Consider the following 27,133-nt stretch of genomic DNA (forward strand, 5'->3'; position numbering starts at 1 on the left):
TAACTCTTTCATCCCTGTCCAATGCATTCATTTTAATTTTAAGATATTTAATGATTTCATTACCTGGAAAAAACATGAAAAGTTATTTACAATTCATTTATGAAAAAAAAGTCGTTAAAAACTCCATAACAGAAAGTTACAAAAAATGCATCAATAATTCACAAAGAATCAGCAAGAATTCATCGGGTGATTGCCAAAAATTCACCAAAAAAACTCAAGTTTCGCATTTCTTTCATCAGTTTCATAGATGGACGGTCTCCACTTTAAACCGAGGACAACATAATCGGTGACGTTCAGCACTGACTGGAATTCACTTGCCATAAATTCAATACTATCATTCTCTTGACGCTTGTCCATGATCTTCAACATCCTACCGCCAGTTCTGTTGCAGTAGGCACGAGCTTCATCGTAAGTGCTGGCGAGGCCCTTGCGACCAGGTCCGTACAGAATGGCGTTCAGAGAAGGGATGAACTTCTCGCGGTACTCACTGCTGGTCGCAGTGGCAAGAAGGGTTACTGCTGGTGGGAAATGTGTTCAATTTTTCGGTGTTTCGTTTTGTTGTCGGTTTATTCAATTATTGTAATAATCAAATTTGTAATTGTTCGACGGAGAGATTGGAAATAAGTTAGCCGATTGTGGATTTATGAAATCGTATTAAATTGATAAAAAAATGAGAATTATAAAATTAAAAAATGCAGAAATATATAAAATAAACTAAAATAAAATTTAACTACAACCAAACAAACTGCTTTACTAACATTGAAGTAGAATCAGAACCTTCATTTTCCGGTTTCTCCCCCAAAAAAAAACCTCTTGTATCAAAATCGGTTTCAAAATTTTGAAATGGTAAAATCGAACCCCTCGAAAACAGTTCATACATTTGATAATTTAACACAGTTGATTCAAACGTACCTATATCCAAAAAGTCATCATCATCGTCGTCGTCATCATCATTCTCATCATCATCTTCGTCATCACCATCCAAATTATAATATAACAATTTATAGTGGTTGTGTATTTTCAAAGGAGTGTAGTTACGGAGAGTTAATGGGATATAATTGCAATAACTGTGACACACACACAAACAAACACACACACATACACGCACTTACAAACACACTCACACACAAACATACACACTTATAATAATTTAATCGAAACGTATTTGAATTTTAAAAATATTAATAAAAATATTAAAATATTACTCTAAAAAACTTTTATGCTCTTAGACTTAGATGAATAATACAATAATACACACACACACACACACACACACACACACACACACACACACGCACCACATTTGGGACCAACAACAAAAATTTTAAAAATTCATTCTAACCACGTCTACTACAGTCTATTACACTCAAATTCACACACACACACATTTACACACATACACATTCACACACACACATACACATTTACACACACATACACAACACCACACACACACACACACACACATGAATTTGTATCCTTCCTTTTTCACTTTTAAACATTACATTGACGTCACGCTATTATTAACAAAAACGACAACAACAAAAACAATAATGAAAATAAAACTAAATAATTAATTCTAACAACTAATGTTAAAGCTAATTTAAGCATTCAACTCAGTTGTTAATTCGCGCCATCCTTTTTTTCTGATCAGTTTCAAAATACCCTTCCCCAGTTCACCGATATGTTTTAACCATTCCTATTACGTCAGAACTAGAGAAGAACAGAAATTTCCGTAGTTACAATAATTTGAGTTCATCTGACAATTTGGCTCTGTCTCTTTCTTTATCGCGATACCTTTCATTTAGGAACTTTGTGAGATCTAAAATCTGTAAGATCTTGTTTAACTCTGCTTAATTCGAAATTTCATGTGTTTGTAAGATTCAACGAGTCCAATGAACTTAATAACAGGCTGGAAGCTCTCAATAGCTTCAGTCCTATTGGTGAGACTTTAATGGCTGAGGCGATCAAATCCGTTTTTAGACGTTTTTGTCTTCAAGTTGTTTTAGCTTTTCAGTAAGATTGTTATTCACTTTCACTTGACTTTCGAGGTCTGATCTATATTTGGCGTTTTCGGTTTTTAAACAAGAGATGTCTTTTTCTAATTCTAGAACTTTCGTCTCTAATAATACAACATCTTCGTCTGCATTCTTACCAAAAAGTTTAAATTTTCCACTTTTTAATGGACTCAAACATTAATTAAATTGAATTGGATCATCAAAGCTTGGGTTACTTAACCCCTAATAATAATTAATTACACAGATGTTACTTAATTGTACTATATGGATATGTTACTTAACTAAAGCTATGTTTAATGGAAACATTTCATTTGATGGTGTTGAATTCCGAAACTGTACAATCAAAAGTATCGGATATCGAAACGACACTTTTAACGGTATCGGAATACCGAAACGGTATTTTATCCGGTACAAGTCTAATTCGAGGCCACAAGCTATCAAATGTGAAGATATGTTTGAGGACGTTTCTTTGGTTTCGCTGATGAATGGTGAATTGAATTTTATTATTGTTGTTGTTGCTGCTGTTTTATTGTTGTTGTTGTTAGTGCTTTCCATGTTGTTGTTGTTGTTGTTGTTGTTGTTGTTGTTGTTGTTACAATTATTGTTATTATTAATACGACAGATCCAATACTATACCGAGACAATCTCGAAACCGAAATTTTTTATAATGGGTGCATAATCTGTCAATATGATTTCTCCATGGGGATTGTTACCAATATAACCGATACGAATATTACCGAACAAACGTTTGGTGTCGATAATTCGCTAGTTTGTACATTCATAATTGGAGGGAATAATACCATCTTACTGTATTACCAAGTGAATGAATGAATGAACGAACGAACGAACGAACGAATGAATGAATGAACGAACGAACGAAGAATAAACGAGCAAATGAATGAAATGAAAGAGAGAGAGAGAGAGAAATAGAGAGAGATGGTTGCTTATATCAAATATAATTCCATTATAAAAACAATAATAAAATAGAAAATGTCGAATTCAAATCAGTGTGGACAACAGAAATCTTACAACACTCAAATCTACACACACAACAACAACAACAATAATAATAATATTAACAACAACACAACAGTTGCTGTTGTTGTTACTAGAAACCGTATTAAACAGGATTCCAGTAAATTCATTTGTGCATTTATCAATTAATCTATTATTCTATCAATTATTTTCAGTATTATATTCTATTTAATTAATATGTTTATTTAAAATTAAAAGTTAAAATTATCGCTACATAATACCATCGGTTCGTAGCTAGAATTAGATTCTTTAATAAAACCATTCTTCTATTTCAATTCGAAATTTCAGGAAAACTTCGAAAGAGAAAAACTGGAAGAATATGTAATTAAAAGTAAACTTAAAATCCGTGGCGGATCCGAAATCTCGCGACGATCCAAAATTTTTAGTGATTTTCAAAATTTTTTTTTCACGGTCGGGAGGGGTGAATCCCGAACCCCAATTTACCTGGATCTGCCACTGTTTACGATCACCGAGAAATATTTAAAAAAATTTGTAATGAGGTAGTTATTTATGGTAGTTAGTTGTGTAATGTAATGGTTAAAGGCGTCTGGTCTGGTCTTGAGTTGCAGTAACCTGGTTCGATTGCATAGAGATCCTCTGCTTTTCCTTTCACAAATGTTACAAATTGTATAAACGTGTATATATGTGTGTGTGTTTGTGTGTATGTGTCTGTATGGATCGTGTGTATGTGTTTGTGTGTATGCGTCTGTGTGTGTGGTGTGTGTGTTCGTGTCCGTGTGTATGTGTGTGTGTGCATACTAAGCAAAATTATAATTATTACTAAGCAAAATTATAATTATTAGTTTCATTTTAAATTATTTATTGGAAAAATTCGGCAAATTACAACCTATCCAGTGCTCGCAAACTTGAAGAATGGGATGAACATAACTGTACATATTTGCCAGCGTTTAGCATGTACAAAGCATAACAATTCAGTAACGCAACGATTTTACGTGTCCAAAAATAACGAAACGGACAAGAGGTCATTCGAGACGAGACAAAACTTCATTTTTTTCAGACAGCCCGGGTCCTATCAGGTTTCGTGTCAGATGGTGAACATTGGAAATATGGAAAGCCTGTGGATTTTTAATGGAAGTGTATTGGTACATGGAGGTTGGCGTGTGTTTCTATTGCAATGTTTTGGTTGTTTGTTTAGTTGTTTGTATGTATATTTGGCTCTGTATGTTTGTATGTTTGTTTGTATGTATGTTTGTTTGTTTGTGTGAATCTTTGTTGTTCGTTTGCTCGTTCGTTCGTTCGTATGTTTGCTTGTAATTGTTTCAAGTAATTTCTACATTTTGTTTCAACGAATCTTCGCAGAAGCCAATGAATCATGCCGATTACATAACCAAAGTAAATAATTTTTTTAGTCTATTTTCTTAAATTTTTTTTTGTAAAATTAGAATTTATGGCACAGAATCATAGTCTCTCTCTCTCTCTCTCTCTCTCTCTCTCTTTCTCTCTCTCTCTTTCTCTCTCTCTCTCTCTCTCTCTCTCTCTTTCTCTCTCTCTTTCTCAATATCTTTCTCCATTTTATTTTACTCACACACACACCACACACACACACGCATACGCGCACGCACACGCACGCATTTGAAGCCGGTTACTGCAACAGACTAGCCAGCTACATTAATCGTTTAACCACCGTGCCAATTTTCCCAATCTCCATAATCCTCCAGCCGCTGACCAGCCCCCACCCAAGTACGATTTGCTGAAGTTGGTTTTCTTCCTAATCGTCCCCGTATTAATCTTCCTAGTCGTCTACATTACGGTTGTCATTTTCTACATTGCCAGGAGCGTGAAGAAAAGTTTGTGGAACTTCCTACAAAAAAATTGTTCTAAAATATTGTACGTTATTAATATTTAGTTTTATTGCAGAAGAGGGGTGAGGGTGGAGGGTGAAACCTCCTCCAAATGAGAAGGGGTAAGAGTGAAATCCCCCGAGGGGGAATGTCGCTCGGGTTAAAGAAAATATAATCAAAATCACTGTGTAGATAAATTTGTTAAATGACATTCTAGATAAGCCATTTCACCCTTAAATAAAGTTAATTTCTTTATATAAAAAAACCTCTAGTTACTGGTTTTAATTGCAAACTTGTTTAAAAATTGTTTGATAAGAACATAAAGGGGGGCTGACTTTTTGTAGCAATGTTAATCTCCACAACTTGTTGCTTAATAACAATGGGAAGATGAGTTATTAACGAATTAACCATGAACAAATTTATATTCTGAAGAACAATTTCGTATAACTTTCAATTTTAAAGAGATTTATAATTTTCAATTTTTTATGAATTTATAAAAAGTCATCATTTATATCTGAAAATTTTACTGAAATAATATGCGAACATTTGTGGATGAACGCATATTATCATACGCACGCACGCCTCACATACGATAATCCTGATTCTCCTTGCAATGGAACTCGGCAAGTGCAACAGAAACGCCAAGCATCTTCACCATTACGCTACAGCGCCGCCAAATTAATAACAAGGATAATAATAATAATAATAATTATTATTATTATCCTAATTATTATTATTATTATCTTTTATTTTTCATCAAATGCGTAAAGTCAATAATTAGTTAATTAATAGAGAAATAGTCATGATTAAAATAAAATTAAATTTAAATAAAATTTAAATAAAATCATAGTCATCATAGTTAGTCATCATTGCTCTTTATTTAATAATAATAATAATAATAATAATAATAATAATAATAATAATAATAATAATAATAATAATAATAATAATAATAATAATAATAATAATAATAATAATAATAATAATAATAATAATAATAATAATAATAATAATAATGGTAATAACAATAAGAACTCTTTTATTCAAAGCCAGGGTAATAAATAATTAAAACTATGAAAGGGTAGGATAATGAAAGGTCAATGTAAAACCACCATGATGCTCCATTCAAAATAAAAGTACAGAGCGGTGAAATGTATTCAAATTTATATCAAAAATTTTTTGTCACGAAAAATGCCGTATGATAACCTTATAACAATATAATAATAATTATATTATTAATAGGGAACATCCTTTTATTTTTTAACTCCAAATACCAAATAGTAATAATGAAATAATTATAAAATCCTATTTAATCTAACATGCTCGTCACTGCAAGTGAGTAGGTACATTTTAGAGGGACTGGTTTACTTGTTCAATTGGGGTTCAAACATTCTTATTATTATTATAATTATAATTAGAATAATAATAATAATAATAAATTAATGATATTGATGATTATTTTTCAAAATTTCTTTCAACCAGAGAAAATCAAGTTCTCGGCAAATGCTCCAGCTTCAGTCTCAACGTCAGCCCAGCATGCAGTTGACAAAACAATTAGTTAACAAAAACAATTTTATTAATTAAATAATTAATTAATTAATATAAGATAACGATTATAAAACAATTAGTTAACAATTAATTATTGAAAAATTGTATAAAAAAATCATCCTTCGAAGCCGTGGTGCCTCTAGCGTTATATAAATGTTCATACCAGGGTCATTCACAGAAGGGGTAGGGCCAGTTGGCCTCGCTTAAAGTTAGGAGTTGATTTTATCATAAAAAAAACTGATTGAAGCTATTTTAATTTAACCTTAAAGGGTGTTTATCTTTTTTTAATGTTTCTAAAAAGTTCTGGATAAACTAAAAATTGTACCCGAGTGAGATTTTTGCCCCCTCAATATTCAAGGTTGTGGGGGTGGATGACACCGGGGGTGTCATTGTCATTTTTTGGAGTAAAACAATTCTCTTAATTATTTTTTTTTAGTTATTTTTGTAAAAAAGTGTTATTTATTTAAAATTCAATGAGAAATTCTTTTTGTGTGTGTGTGTGCGTGCGTGTGTGTGTGCATGCTTGTGTGTGTGGTGTGTGTGTGTGTGGTGTGTGTGTGTGTGTGTGCGTTTGTGTGTGTGTGGTGTGTGTGTGTGTGGTGTGTGTATGTGTGCGTTTGTGTGTGTGTGGTGTGTGTGTGTGTGTGTGTGTGCATGCTTGTGTGTGTGGTGTGTGTGTGTGGTGTGTGTGTGTGTGCGTTTGTGTGTGTGTGGTGTGTGTGTGTGTGTTTTACATGGCTTAACTTTTAGTGGCTTAGCTGTACAACGTCAACTTTAATGTAAACAATAAACCGAGAAAAATATTGAAAGTTATCTCATTATTATTATTATTATTATTATTGTTGTTGTTGTTGTTGTTGTTATTATTATTATTATTATCCCTCTTACTTATATTATACAAACATGTAAATAATTAATAAATAATTTTTTTTAAATTTAAAATAAATTAGATTAAACTTGGATATATTAAAAATATAATGGAGAAATGATGGTTATTCAATTGGGAGGGATTGTCAACATTTTCTGGTTCAGTTTCAGCAGTCAAATCATCGCGAAGGAGATAAGTGAGATAGATTTTCATGGTTTTCCTGAACGCTCCCACACACACACACGCACACACACGCGCGCGCGCACACACGCACACGTACGTAAACACACACACACGCGCACACACACCACACTTTAACTCTTACCGACACACAAACCCTCTTTTTCTCACACATACACACAAACGCACACACTTACACACACACTTACACACACACTCTTTCTGTCTCAAAGACACACACACACATACATCAACAGAAGACGAGCTAAAAATTTATAACACACACAAAAAACTTTCTCTCTCTCTCTTTCTCTCTCTCTCTCTTTCTCTTTCTCTCCTTCGCACACACACACACTTACACATACTCTCTCTCTCACACACCCATACACACACACACACACACGCGCACACACCAACAGGAGACGAGGTGAAGGTAATAAGAGAAACAACCCAAATCGATCTTAGTAAATACGACAGGTGCGTCCATCCAGATGGCTCAGAAGGTACGGAATCCAGGCATGGCTTCATTACATACTCTCTGATTGAATCATCCTTCTATATCACATGTTACAGCGGCGGTAAAGAAGTTCATATCATCATTCTCATTTCAAGTAATCGATCTAGCTAATTTCCAAGTTTAATTATAATTAATTTTATATTTAATTATTCTAATAATAGTTATGATTATTTATGTAGATTTAAATAGTAGTAGTAGTAGTAGTAGTAGTAGTAGTAGTAGTAGTAGTAGTAGTAGTAGTAGTAGTAGTAGTTGTTGTTGTTGTTGTTGTTGTTGTTGTTAATTCTATATTTAATTATTCTCATAATAATTATGATTATTTATGTATATTATTAATTATTATTATTTTTGATATAATGTTAGTTGTGAATGTTAGTTAGTTAGTTAGTATAATAATTGTTTAGTTAGTATATTTAAGTATTAACTATTAATTTGCAATTGGATGCATTGAGTTTGTTGTCGTTGTTGTGAAGTAGTAGTAGTAGTAGCAGTAGTAGTAGTAGCAGTAGTAGTAGTAGTAGTAGTAGTAGTAGTAGTAGTAGTAGTAGTAGTTGTTGTTGTTGTTGTTGTTGTTGTTGTTGTAGTAGTAGTAGTTGTTGTTGTCGTTGTTGTTGTTGTTGTTGTTGTTGTATGCCTTTGAGGAATGAATGAATACTCGAGAGAATTTTTTTCCTTGCGATTTAAATGAAATTTAAAAAAAAAATAAAAAAATTATCAAAAACTTTGAAAATTTAAAAACTTAATTTAAAGATTCAAATGAAATTTAAAAAAAAAATAATAAAATTATCAAAAACTTTGAAAATTTTAAACTCCGCTTCAGAACATCACACTCTTGAGAATAAACTCGAAGGTACGGGGAAGAATCTAATATGGAGTTGCAAGTACCATCTAGTCTTCAACGACTTCGTGAAATCTTCCACCATTCAGTCATCAGATATCTTCATAAATCTCTTCTCCAGTGACAGAATTCTTCTGAAAAGAGTCAAACAAGATCTTTCCTTAGTTAATTATCACCAGCTAATGGTTGGCGATGCCTTTTCTAATTTTGGTTTATATTTTTTGAGCTCATAGGAGGAAAAATCATAAATGGAATGTGTGTGTGTGTGTGTTTGTGTATGGTGTAATTACTTATTTTATTATATTTATTTATTCATTTATTTGTTTATTTATTTATAAAGAAATTTTTTCACCTCTGCTCATCTCACATAAAGACTTCAGCATTTTTACAAGTTTTTAAACTTTTATTGTACAATTTTTAAATAAATTTCATGAATTTTTTTTTCGAGTCAGCGAATTCTGAATTTGAAACAAATCCAGGTTAAGTGGACGGCACCTGCTGCCTTTGATGGGAGCGAAACTGTCTTCATCCTGGAGTTCGTAGTCCCAATGGGATCTAAAACAATCACGGATACCATCATGCATAAGACAGATAAGATAAGTCTCTGCCATTTTATCTCTTTAGTTTTAGTAGTAGAGCAATAATTGTGCTATAACTTTGTAATGATTGTCTAAATGCGTTTGAATACAGACGCATACATACATCATCCACACATACATACAACACACACACGAACACAAACAAAACAAACACACACACATAAACAAACAAACAAACACACACACACATACAAACTTTCAAAAACACACAAACAACACACACAATCACAAGCACAAACAACAACCAATAACACACAAACAACACACACACACAAACAATCACACGCACAAACAAACAAACAAAACAAACCAAAACCAAAAAAAAACACCCATCAAACAGTTATTCCTCATCGTTTAACCCTTGAGCCATTAGTCGTCCCAGTAAAAGTCATAGTGACCTGTAAAGCCACATCACACCCGCCAGCAAATGGATACAAAATCGAGCTGGTAGCTGGAGATGAAGACTCTCTGACGATTATTGAAAGGAGGGTAGTCTTCTACGAAGTGGGGACATACGTGCTTAACTGCCTAGCGTTCAATTCAATCTCAAACATTACCTTTAATGCCAGTGCCACTTTCACAACTACCGTAATAGGTTGGATTTTTTTTCTTCTTTAAATTTTTTAATTACCAACATTTTCTAAGACAAATTAATGCGAAAGTTTCCGTTAAATCTTGCCACTGCTTTTGTAGGTTTGGATTTTGTGTGTGTGTGTGTGTGTGTGGTGTGTGTGTGTGTGTGGTGTGTGTGTGTGTGTGTGGTGTGTGTGTGTGTGTGGTGTGTGTTTAATCAACAAACAACAAATTGAAGGTTAAGTTAAATTTCATCCGAACCCATACAAAATTTTCATTTTTGAGTAACTACGGCCCTATCAAGTCCCACTTTGGCTACCCTTCTGTCGGCAATTATAGTAATAATAATTGTTATTATTATTATTTATTATTATTATTATTATTATTACAACTGGTTACTTCTTACCCTTACAAAATGTTCACCCATTGAACCACACAGACTCTAACGAAAGTTTAGCGTTAAAAAATGCTAAACAGGAGGGCCAAAAAATCGGTGAGGGATGAACTTTACTGCATTTTTCAGTTATTATTTTTATTATTTTATTTTTATTATTTTTTCAGTTATTATTTTTAATTTTATTATTTTATTTTTATTAATTTTTTAGTTATTATTTTTATTCTTTTTAATCGAACGCCATAACAGGCTATGAGAAGAAGAAATGAATTAATGGATACAATCTTTTGTTCAACAATAAAAACAATAAAAATGGCAGTACAAGTAAAATAAAATAATGAAATAAACTAAAATGCCAAATGCGATTAATTTAGAAGTTAGCAAGACATAGGAAGAATAGTAACACACACACGCACACTCACACACGCACACACACACACACACACAGTGCATGTAAATATGCGTGAACCCACACCCCTAAGTTAAGATGGGATCTCTGCATCCAACAGCTAACCCAAGCACCATTACCATTACACCACACCAATACAGAATAATTTTCTCCACCCAAATAAGTTTTTTCAGCTGATAACCGCCATGTAGAGGCAAAAGTCTGCCAGGAAGTTATCTGCGTGCCAGAAAGCGACTACTACGTTGATATCATGATACTGAGCGTTGGGGTGATGCTGGAGTATCTGGATACAAACATCGTGAAGATAAAGAAACGAGGCCAATACTCCATCTCGTGTAAGACCCACCACAACAAATATCCGGAGAACGTCATCTTTGTCAATGGCAGTGTTACCGTTATAGGGCGTTAGTTTTTCGATTAGATTTGATTCGTGTTTCACAACTGGGGGGGGGTGTAGGTGCGCTCCACCTGGGGGTTCTTTTAATCTCTAGGGGGCATCCACATAAAAGGGGTCTCATAGAAAAAATTACAAATTATTAAATTACACAGTTACCTGTAGTTTTTGCTAGAAATATTGGTCTTAATAGAAATTGTACAAAAAAAATTCTGGAATAAGCAAAGAAAGACCGACAATTCATTTAAATCATGAACAATATTTGAAAAAAATTTTTGGGCCATGAAAAGTTTTTTAACAAATGACACCCAAAAAATCTTAAGAAAAACTGTTGAATCGTGCCTCAGCGTATGCAGTTTAGTGTACCTACCTACCTACCTACAAACTCTTCCCTTACATCCTCTTCAAGATACTTTAGAAGCGTTGCTACATGTAGGAGCGGATCTGAACAACGTTAACAAGAGTTCGAGTTGAATTTTAAAATTTGACTGTGTGGGCCTCTCTCAAATATTAAAATTTGATTGTGTGGGCCTCTCTCAAATTTTAAAATTTGATTGTGTGGGCCTCTCTCAAATTTTAAAATTTGATTGTGTGGGCCTCTCTCAATTCGTCACAGACCGCATATGACATTCAGGAATCTTTTTGTATTCGAATCCAGAAACTTCAATAGCTGTGCCAAGCACTTTAACTATTTCGCAATTTCACGCTATTTGTATTTATTTATTTTTTATTTATTTATATACGTATTTATTTATTAATCTTTTAATATGTTGTGGGAATTTTTTTAAATTTTATTCAGATGATAAATAATTTTAATAATTTTCTTCTCAGTGAATGTGAAAGCGTGCAAAGGACCCGGTGAAAAACGTCACTAGCAATTTATTTTTTAAATTTATTTTTTACTACTAATAATAATAATCGTTCTTGTAGTAATGGTGCTAATAACAAAGGGCGGCGTGATGGCCCAATGATTAAAGGCGCCTGGTCTTGCTGCTGCAGTGACTGGGTTCGAATACAAAGAAATCCCCGCCTATCATATGCAATGTGCATGATGCGTGGTTTTCACGCGTATTCATATACGCTGTGTGTTTGTAGTTGAAACCTCTGAAGCCAGTGCAAAAGAGATAGTAACCTTTAACCTTAGTTGTAATAATTATTTATAACAAAAAAATTCTTACATTACATTACAACTGTTACACATTACAGATCAAAACTTTTATACAACTTTTTTCCAGATGAAACAACAGAACCAGTTTCAGAAATAATGTGGCCGGTAATAGGGACTGCCTCGTTTATACTGGTCACAATTGCGATTTTTGTGGTCTTATACATGAGAAAGAAATTCGACACTTGGATTCTGGGGACAAGTCAAAGAGAAAGAGAAAGCTCGGATGTTATCTCCGGGGACATAGGCTCACATGAATAGTATTGGTAAAAAATTTTCAGCAGTTAATCAAGCTCTAATGGCCTAAATAGTTGTTAGGTGCCCTGAGAAACACTCCTCAATTAATTAGTTAATTTTTAAATTATAAAATCAGTAAAAGATAACATAAAGGATACTTCATTCAGTAGTGTGTGTGCGTGTGTGTGTGTGTGTGTGTGGCGTTAATACCTGTGGACGATTTACAAGAAAGACATTGTGTCGAGTCAAGTTATTTTTGAAATTTATAAAATAAAAAAAACGTTTTTTTCTTAGAGTGTGAAATTGAATATGAGAAATAAATTTAAAAAAAAAATAAAATTGATTCAAATTTCTTTGTCTTCAGTGGACCAGAACAAATCAATCCAAACAGTAAACATCGCAAACATGAAACAACCTAACAAAAAGCACCAAAATATCAACTTCAATCAAAAATAAAACAACATGACTGTTGGATTGTAAGAAGATATTTCAGAAAAATATTTATCCACCCCGTTATGAATGTTTTTTTTTACATTTGAAACTTTTTAAACGCCAAAGAGGCTAAATGTTGCGCGCGAAAAAGAAAAAATGCAAAATTTATATTTTAATTTCCGAGTTGATCCTGTGTTTGAACCCGTGGCATGTGCATTCGGAGAATCTTACGACAGGTTAGCACTACGTATTGGAAACAATTTTTTCAACTTTTGGTATATTTTAGCTGCAAATTTAAACTTGTGAAAAAAGTTATAGCCGTAGGTATATACATGTGTGACCGAGAGTTTGTTTGTGAGTGTGTGTTTGTGTGTGTATATGTGTGTGTGTTCAGCTCATTATTGTGTGTAATTATTATTACTAGCAGTTAGTTATATCAAAATGTTAGGAGAGATAGAAGTTTTCATTCAAAATGGCCCAATGGTTGAGGCATCTGGTACAGCTGCTGTAAAAACACTTCTTCTTTTTCTTCTTCTTCTTTTTCTTTTTATTCTTTTTCTTCTTCTTCTTCTTCTTATTATTATTATAACTATTATTATTATTATTATTGTTCAAGCTTGTTGTCGCTGTTTTCAGATACTTTCCCAGCCACGGTTGAGAGTATAGACGTATAGACATAGTAGCAACCACAAGAAAGATTCACAGAGTAACAACAAAACCAGCAGCTACGAACGTCAACACCAGCGCTTCCACTTCTAATGAGACTTACAACGGTGGCTATGGCTGACATCATCATCATCGTCATCATCGTCATCATCGTCATCATCACCATCATTATCATCATCATAACCATTATTTCATCATCATAACTATTTTTTCATCATCATCATCATCACATCATCATCATCGCCATCACCATCATCTTAATCAGCACAAGTCATCTTTAACGGGTACACTCCTGGCCTCAATGTTATGGTCTGTCAGGTGGTCAAATGCCAGCCAACAGATGGCTCGCAAGTGCTTTCATTTGGCACCAGGCAGAGAAGCGAATGGCAAGAGGACATCTCGAAGAATCGTCTGAGATTCTACAGAAAAGGTTCTTACCATCTCGTCTGCCAGACCAGCAAAAAGAAAAAAAATGAATCAGTCATTGACGGACGGCTTTTTGTTACCGGCGGTTAGTCAATTTTTTCCCTTGAGTTTTCTAGATTCTTCTTTTATTATTCTCTAAAAAGTCGCATGAACTTTTGTATCCTAAATAGGATTATGATGAGAATGGTCGAATGATAGCATCTTCACTTTCTTACAAATTGTGGGCAGAATGATATCTGATTTTTTCGGATACTTTTCTATCCTTATTATGGGAATGATAGCGCCATCCCTTTCTTATATGTTACTGATAGGATAGCATGATAGTATCATTAGTTTCTTACAGATTTCTTAGAGTATCATAAAATGATAGTATCCTATGACAGCTTGAATAATTGAATATGTAATATTTAACAAAACAATGAAAGTATCCCTACTTTCTTACATACAATGGGTATGATAGATTTTGGATCATTTCGATTTTTAAATCCTTGTTTTTTTAAACCATATTGATTTAAAAACTTTTTTTCAATCTTTTATTACTTAAATTTTTAAAATTAGTTACGTTTAATTAACCAATTACTTTTATTACTTAAATTTTTAAAATTAGTTAATTAAATGTAAATACATGAGAACCATCGCATCAAATAAATATTGCAACAATTTAGCCATTTTTTTCGCTGGCCCTCTTAATTAATTGTAGAAGTAATTTATGACAAATTTATTTTCTAGAGGACACGAAAGACTGTCCCAATAAAAGTTAGCTTAACATAATTAATTTTTGTTATTATGGAAAAAAATTATTTAAGATAATAAAAGTAATTAGTTAATTAAATGTTTTTGCCAAAAATTAAGATATCTTAAGTTTAAAAAATTACTGAATAGAATAGTTGTAGTAGTAGTAGTAGTATTAGTAGTAGTAAAAGTAGTAGTAGTAGTAGTAGTAGTAGTAGTAGCAGTAAAAGTAGTAGTAGTAGTAGTAGTAGTAGTAGTAGTAGTAGTAGTAGTAGTAGTAGTAGTAGTAGTAGTATTAGTAGTAGTAGTAGTATTAGTAGTAGTAAAAGTAGTAGTAGTAGTAGTAGTAGTATTAGTAGTAGTAAAAGTAGTAGTAGTAGTAGTAGTAGTAGTAGTAGTAGTAGTAGTAGTAGTAGTAGTAGTAGTAGTAGCAGTAATGCTGTTCTGGAGATTATCCAGAGAGGCATGCAAGCACAGATGATTCGTTGATTGATTGTTGTTCATCCAACAATCAATACCTGCTTTAAATTTGTTCATTGACTTTGCCTCAACAAGTTCATTTGGTAATGAGTTCCATTACCAAATTTCCAAGTATTTGCGACTCTATTGAATAAGTAATTCTCTCTGCCTCTATGTCTTGTTAACACTTTAAAATATTTAGACCTTTGACCTCGCGTTTTGGTTTTGACTATGCCAGAACGAATACTTAAATCAACTTTGTCAAAATTATGCATCATTTTAAACAACTGAATCAAATCTTCTTTTTTTCTGGTTTGCCGATCTGAACTGAAGTGGAAGTTGACTCGTAGCCAAAGCGGCCTGGAATATCAAAGCAATTGGAACAGCAAACGCCTCTGCACACTTTTTTAATAATACTGGATGCAGTTTATCAACACCAAAAGATTTCTTTTCATCGAGTGGTTAATCTAGTGTATATATCTTCTCGTGTATTTCAAAATGACAAAAAAAATTACAATTTTGAAAATCGTTGAAAATATTTTCTAGTTAACTTGGAGGGATTTACCAGCAAAGCGCTCCTAATCATTCCACCTCTATGTCTTACCTTGATTATCATTTTCCTCGCGGGAACCTACATAAGAGGTAGTGCCATTTTCCTTTCTTTTATAATTAAATGAATTATATTACTAATTTTACTAAAATAATTAAAGAATTAATTAATTATGGTTATAATAATAGCTAAATAATTTAATAAACTTATTAAAATTCGGGATTTTATTTAAATACTTTCATTTAGAGTGTGTGTAGGTAGGGCATTTATTGTCCGAACCTTTTGATGTTCGCCGAAATGGGCTAACATGTATATTTGCGCCCATGCTAATAACTTTAAATATTATAAAATTAAAAATTTAAATATTATTAAATAAAATTAAATATTTTCAAATAATTTGAAATGAAAGTTTTAAATCTTGTTTTTTATAATGTAAACTATTTAATGCTAGTCAATTTCCATGGTTTTCTAAATAAAATGATTGAAAATATGTCATCCTGGATAATGCAAATCGTATAGCTTGAATGTTATTAATTTTTCAGTTTTGTGACCGTATGTCTGACGACCGTTTTTGGCTAATTACGCTCAATTTTTGGTTACACATAGAATGGTTCTTTTTTCTGATTTTTATTAAAAAATTGCTTGCAACCGAAAGGGCATCGATCCGCCGCTGCAAACCTACAACCTAATGAATATCAACATTTAATCGAAAGGATTTAGTTACTCTTCTCGTTCAGAAATATAGAAATGTTTCAATGAATGAGCTTTCAACACAGATTTTTAGTTCTAGATTTTTTATATTTCAGGTTTATTTTTAATACAGCTATCTTTAAATTATTTCAGCCGTACATCAGCAAACATTTTTTGTTCTATTTGAAAGTAATTATCACAAGTTGTTTTCATTTTGCAGACAGGAAAAAATTGCTTGTGGAGATTCAAAATTTTGCACCCCCTTCGAAATATGGTGAAATAGGAGTGGCGGCAAAAATATCTAACAAACCATCGAATGTGACGGACCGACCAGCAGTTAGCAGCTCCGGTCAGATTCCAAAAACTTCTTCTTCCGCTCTTCCCCCCTTTAGGATGCCTGAACCTCAACAACCTGGATGTCCGCCAAAGCCAATGCACCCGGGTATGCCGCCACAAAAACCAAGACTTCCGCTACCTGATATGCAAGATCGTCCACCAAGGCCTTCGCCTCCAGACACAAAAGGAGCTCCACAAAAACCCATGCCCACTAATATGCCAAGACCTCCAGGTATGCTTGATGGTCCCTCTAAACCCATGCCATCTGGTGTGCAGGAAGCCCCCCTTAAAGCAGCGCCTCAAGAAATGCCTGGACCCAACCCAGCCGTCAACGCGAGTAAGAGGAAAAGCACAAATGTTGCTAACAGTCCAAATATGATGAAAATGAACGAACTGCACCCACCTTCTTCAGCTGATGCCAACAAAGAAGAAGCTTCAGCGGAGAAAGGCAGGGCAGGATCTAACTTAGGCAATGAACGTAACGGTAACGAAAAACCTCCGAGAGATTCCTACTACGGCTACGACTACAATCCTCTGCACTGGACGTACAATTTATTCCACTACATCACGTCCAAAATATTCTAGCTCCTTTTTCAAATTTAAGTTCAATTCTAAAGAAAATGCTAAAATGTCTAACAAACAAAAATTAAATACAGTTAAAAATTTCTAAACTTATGCCATTTTGTCCATTGTTTCCAGTCAGATTTTTACAACATTCAATGACATTCCAGCATGTTCTTGAGTGGGATTTGCTGACTTACCTTTTAACTTAATTAAAAATATAATAAAGACTTCTATATAGAAACTTTAGAATTGAAATTTTAATAGCAATTATTCAAATAAGCAACGTAGTCATTTGAAAATCTATAGAATCTTCATCAATCTTATCATAAATTAACTTACGGCTTCTAAAAATTTAATCAATTTGGCTGATTTTAAATGAATTTTCTTGTTTATGAATATGAATACTTCAAAACTAAGAATTAAACATACACAAACAAAAGACTAATATATCTTGGTGTACTAAATTGTTACACTTACTGTTTTCAACTTCTAAATAAATTGGGCTCCGACTTACATAACCAAAGCCTTGGTTCGTTTTACTAAGTCATTATTTTGGTTATATCATCTGTAGCTAACTAGATAAGCACTATTTTCGACCTTACAACGTCATAAATGCACTTTTAAGCAATTTTATGTTTAACCAAGAACTATAAATAAAAAAGAATTAATAACAACAACAATAATAATAATAACGAAAATAATATTAATAAAGTTTAAAATAATAATGATCAGCATTGTCAAAATAGCCAAAGTAATGAATGTTAAACACAACTAATTATGCTTAAGAGATGTCACACACCAACTATCATTTTAACGTTTATAATCTTCAGCGAATCAAATTGTAACAACATGAGAACAGAAAAGCCAGGTAGTATTTATGTGGTAATTTTTTCGATATATGTATTTTTTGTCTTTATAAATTATATTATCTTTACATTTATGTGGCGCTTTACAAATCGCAAATTTTCTACAAACACAAGATACAGACACAGAAATGGGCTCAAAAACGGTGCCCCTAGCCTTGCTTTCGAAACCAATCCCCACTATCCCACTATCCTATTCTAAAATCATTTCGTTTTAACTGGTTTTTACTTTAATTAAATTATTATATAAGATCCTAATACTAAAATTCTCAGTCTCAATGATTCTTAGAATTTTCAAAATGTGGACAAAATTGGGTAAGTAATACAAAAAAACACGTAGTCTAATCTAATAAAATTACATAAATGTTGAAATATAGCATTGGGCAAGACATGCTTTAAAAAAATTCATATCAATTTGCCGATACTAAACACAAACTAAAAAAAACAGATAAAAATCTGTGAAATTGACAAAGTTTAAATAAAAAGATTAAACGTAGAGTGAAGATAAATAGCATAACTTTTTCTTAGAACCAGAATTATTTTTCATAAAACTCAAAATGAGACAAGCGCTAAAAATGTTGCGAGAACATTTTTTTTTTATAAAATTGTTATTTGAGAAAAAAAAATCCACGAAATTAAAAACAAAATTTCGAATAATTGATTAAATCTTTTTATAATTTAAAAAAAGAATAAAAATATTTTAAACGAAATTAGGAGTTACAGCCATGGACCTTACAACCAAACCTACAGCCGAAACAAGATTTTCGCTTAAAAGCTCAACCCACATAGGTTCTAATTTCACTACTAAGACCGGATTGAAATCAATGAAAGATAAATCCTTAGGTAGAAAAGATTGATAAAATATTTTTATTTTATTATACTATTATAATTAACTATTCGAATTTGTCTACAAAATTATGCTATATACATACATATATATATATATGTATATATATATATTTATTTATTTATATTTATATAATTATTGTCAAATATAACTTATTCATAATAAATTAATTTTTTTCCTCAGACAAAGAACCTATAAGCCAAGATATGAAGGTGTTTTTGTCGGTGGCCATACCACTTTTAGCCTTATTGACAATTCTTGGAGTCCCGACTCTCATTATTTTGAAAAGTTTGATTTGGAATATAATTTTGTTTATTTCTGAGAAAAATTCATTCTGATTTGATGTTGTTTGTTAAATAACCAAAATCGGGGATCCATTTATCATTGACGGACGGGTGGCTTTTAATTAAAAAAAATCAGCAAGGCCTGATTTTAGCTTAATGGTAGGGCGATTTTAACACCCAAAAATTTTGAAATAACGGCTTTTTTTCTACCCGTTTCCAATATTCTGAAAAGTTCTGTAATTCTTTCTGAACGGTGGTTAAATATTTTATCCAAAAAGAGCAACATTAGCTTCTTTGTCAGTTTATTTGAGAGCAGGTTGGTGTAACGGTCAAGTCGAGTGCTTCTTTTATTTCGGTGACCGGGTTCGAACTCAAATAGATACCCGCGCAGGTTAGTGATGCCCATAGAACGTTAACAAATGGAGGTTGATTTAGAGAAATTTTTAAATTTTACAAAAATATTACAGTGACGAGGAAATCTGACGACCTAAGTTCCCACGGGTCTACGATCACGCCACAGCAGGAACCGCAAATTGAAATAAAACCTCTAAGAAAAAAATTTTTCAAAATTTAACTCATGAAAAATATTTCAAAGTTGGTTTTGTTTGTTATCAAGAGTTGTTTATTGAAATATATTTTTTTTATAACAATTTGTTGGAAAAAAAATTCTCTTTCATATTAAACAATACTAATTTGAACTTTATCTAATGTCCAATATTGAAATATTGTTAGTTTACTTGGTAAAATATTTAGAAAAATAGGTAAATTAATTGGGGAATTTTAATTGATCAGTATGGCTAAAAAATCTGATTTTTTTGATTAATTAACATATTTAACTATATTAATCGTTGAAAAATATGACAAATGTCGGTGTCAAATTTATTAACAACTAACATAAACTTTGAAAAGACTGGGTGAGAGAGAGAGAGAGACAGAAAACCGTTATAACTATTTTGATGCTTTCTACATTAAATGCTTATGCTTCAACATTACCCTGAGACAAATTAGTTGCAAAATTGATATAGATAAAAAGTATAATAATAAGAAATAATAGCGAAATCGAAGGAATAGATAGTAGAAATTCCCGAGTTAGATCAGTCGGTAAAAGTTCGAGCGCTTGTTACGTAATGGCATAGTTCGAATACTGTCTATCCAAAACTGAAAAGACCCTCATACAAGTATGATAATTGAGAAGATGTTGAAACTTCAGAATTTGTCGAATTTGATTTTGAGATGAACCTATATATATAAGAAGAATCAGTAAAGATTCTAAATAGGACATCTTTGTTAAAAACCGGTAAATAAAACTTTGGTGGTAAGTGATTTGGGTAAATAATTTACTTTCTCAGTAGGATGGAGGAGTTGCGGTTGTAGAATTGGGATTGTATTGTAAGTATTGTATTGAAAGTAAGTATTGTATTGTATTGTATTGGATTGTATTGTATTGTATTGTAAGTCCTATTTTATTGTTTTACATTCTCTTTTTTCCATGTTGTTTTATTGGTTATAGAGTAATAAAAAATATTTTTTTACTCCAAGTTTTGTCATATTTTAATTTTATTATTCAGTCGTCCGTTGATTCATTCATTCACTTATTCTTCCAGTTGTTCATTCATTTGTTCAGCACTTTACCTTTGAACCAAGGGAGAGTGTAAATGATGAACTTTATCCTTTACCTTTTGTCCATTAGCTCGCTTATTCGTTGGTTGTTTGCTCCTGAAATCTTTCATATCCACACCAAACTGACCTTTTTAACTAATGCTTAATAAGGCAAGTTAAAAACACGCCCAAGTTTACAATCGTAACCGAAATGTATGTATATACAAAATTTTTATTAAATTTTTGAGTTTTTGAGTCAGCGAAGCAAACAAACATTTAAGGGTTCTTTTTTTTCATGTTTATTCTACTTTTGACAACGGAATGTTTACAAATAGCTTGTTTATATTAATTTAAATGAATGTATCTGAAAATGTACATAAATGAATGAATGAATAGATGAATGAATAAATGAGTGGAGTATAAAAACGAACGAAGAAATGAACAATTTAACAAAGAAACGAACGAACAAACAAAAAACGAATGAATAAAATATGAAATAAATTGTTAACGATGCACTTTTTGATGAATTTTCTGAACAACTCAAAATTTTTGGTGATAGCTCTTTTGTTAGTGTTGGTTTTTTCTGGTGATTATATTTTTTAATAATTAGATTCAACTTTTTATTTTCAAATTTTTATATTTTGGTAAATCTTCGCTAACATTGTTCACTGATGTATGTTTGCAGTAAATGTATGAATGATTTGAAAGTCGAAAAATGCACTTCAAACTTATTTAAAAATTACTATTAAAAAGTCAGGTTTCAAATTGCGAAGTTCTGGAGCGCTTTTAGATTCAACTTTTCATTTACAAACACTTTCAAAGCATTGTGTTATGCCTAAATACAAATATATAACAGAGGAAGATTTCTTTTGCCTTTGCCATTGCGCTATCTCGTAATCCAAATTCCAAAAAAACGTTTGACTCTGTGCTAAAATGGTGCCTGAAAAATGGCAGATTCAAGAAAAAGAATAGACTGAGATCACTTCGCCACCCTGCCGTGGTTGAATCAATTGAAATATATCAGAGTTTAATTTGGCTGGCTGTAAATATTTGATGTATTAATATTTGAATTGGAATGTACACTCTACCTATTAGTTAAGAACATTTATTAAAATTATAACTGTAAATCTGGAATGATTTGTAAGCAGAACTGCAGAGCTGCATTATAGAGAACCAAAAAACTGTAACTAGCCAGAGGTGTGGCCATAGGATGGGAGGTCTGAAGATGAATACCTCCTCCTACAATGAATGCTTCACGTTTTTGTTGGTCTAATGTAACTATGAAGGAATCTAAAATTCATAGTTTTCTATAAATTATTTGCGTGTGTGTGTTTTTCATATTCATAAAATTTATCAGAAGAATGATTTTAAATTGCGTTTTCTATATTTCAAACCGTATAGGAATAAGTTGTGTAGAATGGATAAAGTTGCCGACACTAAGAATACGGATGAACTTTCAAAGTCTTCGATGGCTCAAAATATTGACCAATACACCGGTTTAGTTATTTTGAGTTTTTATTGATGATATAATTTTATCAATCAATCATTAAATCAATCAATTAGTTTATAAAGCGCCATTTCCGCGATGTTCAACAGCGCTCCTTAATGAATTTTGAAAACAGATGGGTCTTGAGATCCGCTTTGAACTTCACAAGTGATGGAGAAGTAGTCAGAGAAGTAGGTAGAGAGTTCCAGAGAAAAGGACCAGAAAAAGCAAAAGCAGATTTGGCATAAGAGTTTATACATTATACCTGGGGTTTTTCGGGTATTTAGCTTAGTAGGGTGAAGGGCTTTGTTACTAGAGGGCTAAGGAGATTACTTACGGTTAAAATTTTCATAGAAAAAAATACAATTTAAAAAAAAACTAATACAAAGTATTGGATGACCAGACGACCTTGACGCTTCCCATATTGGAAAATACTAGACTGTATGTATATTTTAATGAAATTAAAGCCATAAATACAATGTAGTATCAGTAGTGGATGTGTTTACATAAAGGGCTTAAACTGAATAGTCAATATTCCCATCAGATTAATAATTATTTATTGGTAGTATTTACATTTGTCGGTTTTTCATTTTAAATTAAATCTAAATTTAATTGGATGAGTTTCATTATTGAGCTAAGATATGAATGAGAAGAAAAAATTATTTTCTAGTTCGTAATTTGGTTAGTTTAGTCAGAGTTGTTTCCAGGCGGTTAATTACTTCACTTTATTCGATTGTAATTCTGTTTACTTTACATTATTTGATTGTAGTTTTTTTTAATTAAATACCTAACTATCGTTAAAGTTTACTTTAAAAGACATTTTAGACAATTCACACACAGACTTATTTTAAAATCAAATAAATCTGTCACCCCCTTGAACCATACAACCGCCAAACTCACTCATTCAATTCCAGTTTTCGGTGAGATGTCGAGAAATTTGAACGTAACCGCTTGCCAAAAAATCGTTTGCACTCCAACCGGCAACTTTACCGTCGTCAGCTTTCTAGCAACCTTGCCACACGATAAAGATATAATCGCCCAGAACTCCTTCAAAACGGCCTATGATGACTGCATTTTTTTCATCCAACCGGGATTTTTTTATTTGATTTGTGAAGCTGTCGGCAAAATGTTTCCAGATGATCAAAAAATAATTAAGGGGAGTGCTACTGTCAGTGGAGGTTTGATGGGTTGGCTTGGGGTCGGATTTAGAGCATGATGGATCAATGGTTAAAGGCAGTGACTGGGTTCGAATACAAAGAGATCCCCGTCTATCATATGCAATGTGTATGATGCGTGGTTTTCAAGCGTATTGATATACGCTGTGTGTGTTTGTCGTTGAAACCTCTGAAGCTAACGCAAAAGAGAGAGAGAGTAACCTTTAACCTTTTACCTTTAGAGGCGTGAAAGCCTCGAGTAGAGGCTCTTAACTCCCTAATTAATTATTAATTTTGTGATTAAATTGAATTTGTATAAGTTTTTAATTCATTCAAATTATTTTTTTATATACTTTTACACACTGCTCTCTACCAAAACTTGCGCGCCTTTGTGTAAAAAAAAAACGTGATGGTTGCATCATATTTTGGAAGGGGGCCCATTTTTGTGGCCCATTTTTCTGACCCACCCTAATATAAATCCGGCCCTGGTGTGAATGATGATGATGGTGATGATGATGAAGATGGTGATGATGATGGTGATGATGATGGTGAATATATGACAGTCATCACAATTTTTTCAAATTCAATTTTCAGATGAAAATAGCACATGTATCGAGAGAGAAAAGAAAGGTTTGTGGATATGGACATACACACATGTGTGTAAACACTACACGGATTATAAATCGAACACAGCATTCGAACCAGGTCAATGTACAATAGCAACGCCAGACATGGCGGTTCTTCTACCGGCTGAGCTAACTCGCTGACTACACATTATAGATATATATATATATATTTTTTTTTTGAAGGACTCCCAAGCATGAGACTGCTAACCATAACACTGTCTTGTGCGGTATTCGTTACGTTTATGTGTGGCTTACTCATTTGCATCAATAGGCAAAGTCAGTCAAAAATATATATTTATGACGAGGTAGATGATGATGGTGATGATGATATGATCATGATGGTGATGATGATGTTAATAATAACAATAATAATATAATGATGATGATAATAATAGTAATAATTGAATTGAAACAATCTTTTATTTAGAAAAATATCACAATAATAATTTAAGTAATAATAATAGTAATAATATGATATAACAGGAAGAAAAAAAAGGGTGCAGTTCAGCACCCACGTTGAAGAATTTTCCATAGGATCAGAATGATCAACACGCATTACATTGATCTATTCTCAAATTTTCTATAAAAATTAAAAAAAAATGATATGATTTTCAATCATTTATACAATTTTTTCATATCATTTGGTTTTCAATTTTTCATAAATTTTTCTTAAAATCATTTTATTTATTGCTTTCATGGCTAAAAATGCGTTTCACAATGCAAATAAACAAAATATCAAGCAATTTTCTCAATTGGGTGTCTGGATTGGGATAACTTTCAAAATCCTAGTGTGAAGAGAATATTTTGAAAATTTTAAGTCGGTGACCTATTTTTATATAAAAATATTTCTTTTTTTATCATAGTCTGTCTATATTTATAAATATATTGGAAGGAAACCATAATGTATACATTTTATACATTATTACATGAATTCTACCGAATTAATATAACAGTAGATATCTCTGTGTGCGAACCACTGGATCGATTTTGACTAATAATTTGGATTAAAAATCCCAATCTTCCAAGTCTGACTTCAAACTCCTGCGTTGTAGAAGCTTTTACGGTTTTACGTCCGGCTTATTTCAATGTTCAATAACTCTCGAACTGAAAAATTTTCCTTTTGCTCTTTCTATCTTTTTTTTGAAAAGGTTGTACTGGTGCCCTCTTATTGTGTTTCTATATTTCGGAAATTAGAAGGATAAGGATGAATTTATCTCATCTTTATCCGCTATGATTTTGTAAGCTTGAATAAGATCTCCTCTAGTCCTACGTTTATCCAAAGTTGTCAGTCCACAACTTATCAATCTTTCCTCAAATGAAAGTTATTCACAATTTTTAATCATTCGGGTCGCTTGTCTTTGAACTTTTTCCAACTCTTCTTTGTCTTTTTGACAGTGAGGAATTAATGCCCGTTTGCAGAATTCCAATTTAAGTGGCACTAACGTTTTATAAAGATTTTTGATTTATCTTCGTTAACGATCGTCCTTTTTGTCATGCCAAGCGTATTGTTTGCTTTTTTGGCTGCCTTGTTGGCATTAATCAATTTAAAGTTTGTCTTTTCAATTTTCATTACTAGATATTTCTGAAAATTTATTGAAAATAAAATTTGTATCTGAGTTCATCATGAAAAATGACATTAATCTTTACATTAATTCACTTTGATCGAATTTGGTACCTGTGAAAAAAAAATATCAGCATCGATTGCTTAACATTGATCTAATTTCAATCTCAGGTGCTCTCAATGTAAATAGTAACAAAAACTCGATAAAAATAATAACAAAAACGATAATAATAACAATAAAAATAAAATGAATATCAATAAAAATAATAATAAAACACCGTTTCACCTGAATGTCGATAAATAATATAAAATATTATATTAAATGATTTCATTTTATTCTAAATTAATTAATTTAATTTAATTTAGTTATGATGTTATGATGAATTTTTTAATTAATTTGAACTTTGAATATTATTGCAAAAGGTACCTTTATTAAAATTTATTAATTATTAATTAATTTAATATTTTAATTTAATTAAATTTTAATTTATTAATTAAATACCTTTAAGTTTTCATTTATGATTAAATTGGGCAAAATCCTAAAACAGTGCCTGCAATGCAGGAGATAAGTATGAAAAAACCTGAAAATACTTTTAGAAATATAAATTTTTAATATAAAAATAAAAGAAACCGTATATGTATAACAATTTTTATATTTATTTTATATAAATTACAATAACCAATTTACCTGTAAATAATGTGTTTTTAATTGAATTTTGCAGGCACTGTCTTAAGATTATGCCAAATTTTTTTTCATAATATGTTAATTTTATCATATTTTAAAATGAATAAATTATATTATAACAGTAGGTAATTCTGTACAGAAAACCCAAGTTATTATTTAAAAATATGACCGAAAAAGCGAGCATAACAAAGATAGCTGTTGTAGTTTTGTCATACTGGGTTATTTCAATTTCTATGGTCTTTGCGAACAAGTATTTAGTTGGCAACATCAACGACAACAACATATCATTATTTGTATCTTGGGTCCAGTGCATAATTACATTCCTAATAGGATTAGTGATTAGTGCCGGAGGCAGTCTTTTCTGCAAGACATCGTCAATTAGGTTTGATGTGGTATCTCGGATTAGTTGGACTGAGTCCAATATGTGGCCAGTTTTCAAGATGGCTGGGTTTTTTGTCGGCATGTTGGCTTTTAATAATCTCTGCTCTGAAACTTGTTGGGGTCTCTTTCTATCAGGTTTCAGATATTTTAATTTATTCTACTATTAATTTTTTATTTTTCATATGTTTAACTTTTTAATACATTTTTATAGCAGT

General features: G+C 31.9%; 7 protein-coding genes across 7 annotated transcripts in view; 6 read left to right on the forward strand and 1 right to left on the reverse strand.

The window, feature by feature from the left end:
* Positions 1-201: 201 nt before the first annotated feature.
* Positions 202-880, reverse strand: HELRODRAFT_182032 (hypothetical protein; the record flags this gene model as incomplete). The annotated part of the gene is made up of 2 exons (XM_009031790.1): positions 202-518; positions 778-880. 2 exons carry the CDS (start codon positions 878-880, stop codon positions 202-204), a joined length of 420 nt encoding a protein of 139 aa, XP_009030038.1.
* Positions 881-3,931: 3,051 nt separating this feature from the next.
* HELRODRAFT_182033 (hypothetical protein) lies at positions 3,932-6,417 on the forward strand (the record flags this gene model as incomplete). Its single annotated transcript, XM_009031791.1, has 3 exons — positions 3,932-4,166; positions 4,733-4,861; positions 6,338-6,417. The coding sequence occupies 3 exons, from the start codon at positions 3,932-3,934 to the stop codon at positions 6,415-6,417; spliced, it is 444 nt and encodes a 147-aa protein (XP_009030039.1).
* Positions 6,418-7,388: 971 nt separating this feature from the next.
* HELRODRAFT_182034 (hypothetical protein) lies at positions 7,389-12,601 on the forward strand (the record flags this gene model as incomplete). Its single annotated transcript, XM_009031792.1, has 7 exons — positions 7,389-7,467; positions 7,871-8,062; positions 8,789-8,991; positions 9,286-9,406; positions 9,746-10,000; positions 10,946-11,185; positions 12,411-12,601. 7 exons carry the CDS (start codon positions 7,389-7,391, stop codon positions 12,599-12,601), a joined length of 1,281 nt encoding a protein of 426 aa, XP_009030040.1.
* A 564-nt stretch (positions 12,602-13,165) lies between these two features.
* Positions 13,166-17,453, forward strand: HELRODRAFT_182035 (hypothetical protein; the record flags this gene model as incomplete). The annotated part of the gene is made up of 6 exons (XM_009031793.1): positions 13,166-13,245; positions 13,434-13,435; positions 13,941-14,186; positions 14,831-14,857; positions 15,839-15,934; positions 16,753-17,453. The coding sequence occupies 6 exons, from the start codon at positions 13,166-13,168 to the stop codon at positions 17,451-17,453; spliced, it is 1,152 nt and encodes a 383-aa protein (XP_009030041.1).
* A 1,141-nt stretch (positions 17,454-18,594) lies between these two features.
* HELRODRAFT_182036 (hypothetical protein) lies at positions 18,595-20,000 on the forward strand (the record flags this gene model as incomplete). The annotated part of the gene is made up of 5 exons (XM_009031794.1): positions 18,595-18,610; positions 19,010-19,138; positions 19,326-19,430; positions 19,728-19,817; positions 19,894-20,000. 5 exons carry the CDS (start codon positions 18,595-18,597, stop codon positions 19,998-20,000), a joined length of 447 nt encoding a protein of 148 aa, XP_009030042.1.
* A 3,436-nt stretch (positions 20,001-23,436) lies between these two features.
* On the forward strand, positions 23,437-24,836 carry HELRODRAFT_182037 (hypothetical protein; the record flags this gene model as incomplete). Its single annotated transcript, XM_009031795.1, has 4 exons — positions 23,437-23,689; positions 24,260-24,370; positions 24,475-24,567; positions 24,775-24,836. The coding sequence occupies 4 exons, from the start codon at positions 23,437-23,439 to the stop codon at positions 24,834-24,836; spliced, it is 519 nt and encodes a 172-aa protein (XP_009030043.1).
* Positions 24,837-26,701: 1,865 nt separating this feature from the next.
* HELRODRAFT_182038 (hypothetical protein) overlaps positions 26,702-27,133 on the forward strand; it is a gene marked incomplete at both ends in the record, with an annotated part of 5,563 nt that continues 5,131 nt past the window's right edge. Inside the window, 2 exons of the mRNA XM_009031796.1 lie at positions 26,702-27,053; positions 27,130-27,131. Coding sequence (XP_009030044.1) covers positions 26,702-27,053; positions 27,130-27,131 — 354 coding nt within the window. The remainder of the gene's footprint in view (positions 27,054-27,129; positions 27,132-27,133) is intronic.

This window comes from Helobdella robusta (assembly GCF_000326865.2).
Source record: "Helobdella robusta unplaced genomic scaffold HELROscaffold_79, whole genome shotgun sequence".
In the NCBI taxonomy this organism is placed as follows: Eukaryota; Metazoa; Annelida; class Clitellata; order Rhynchobdellida; family Glossiphoniidae; genus Helobdella; species Helobdella robusta.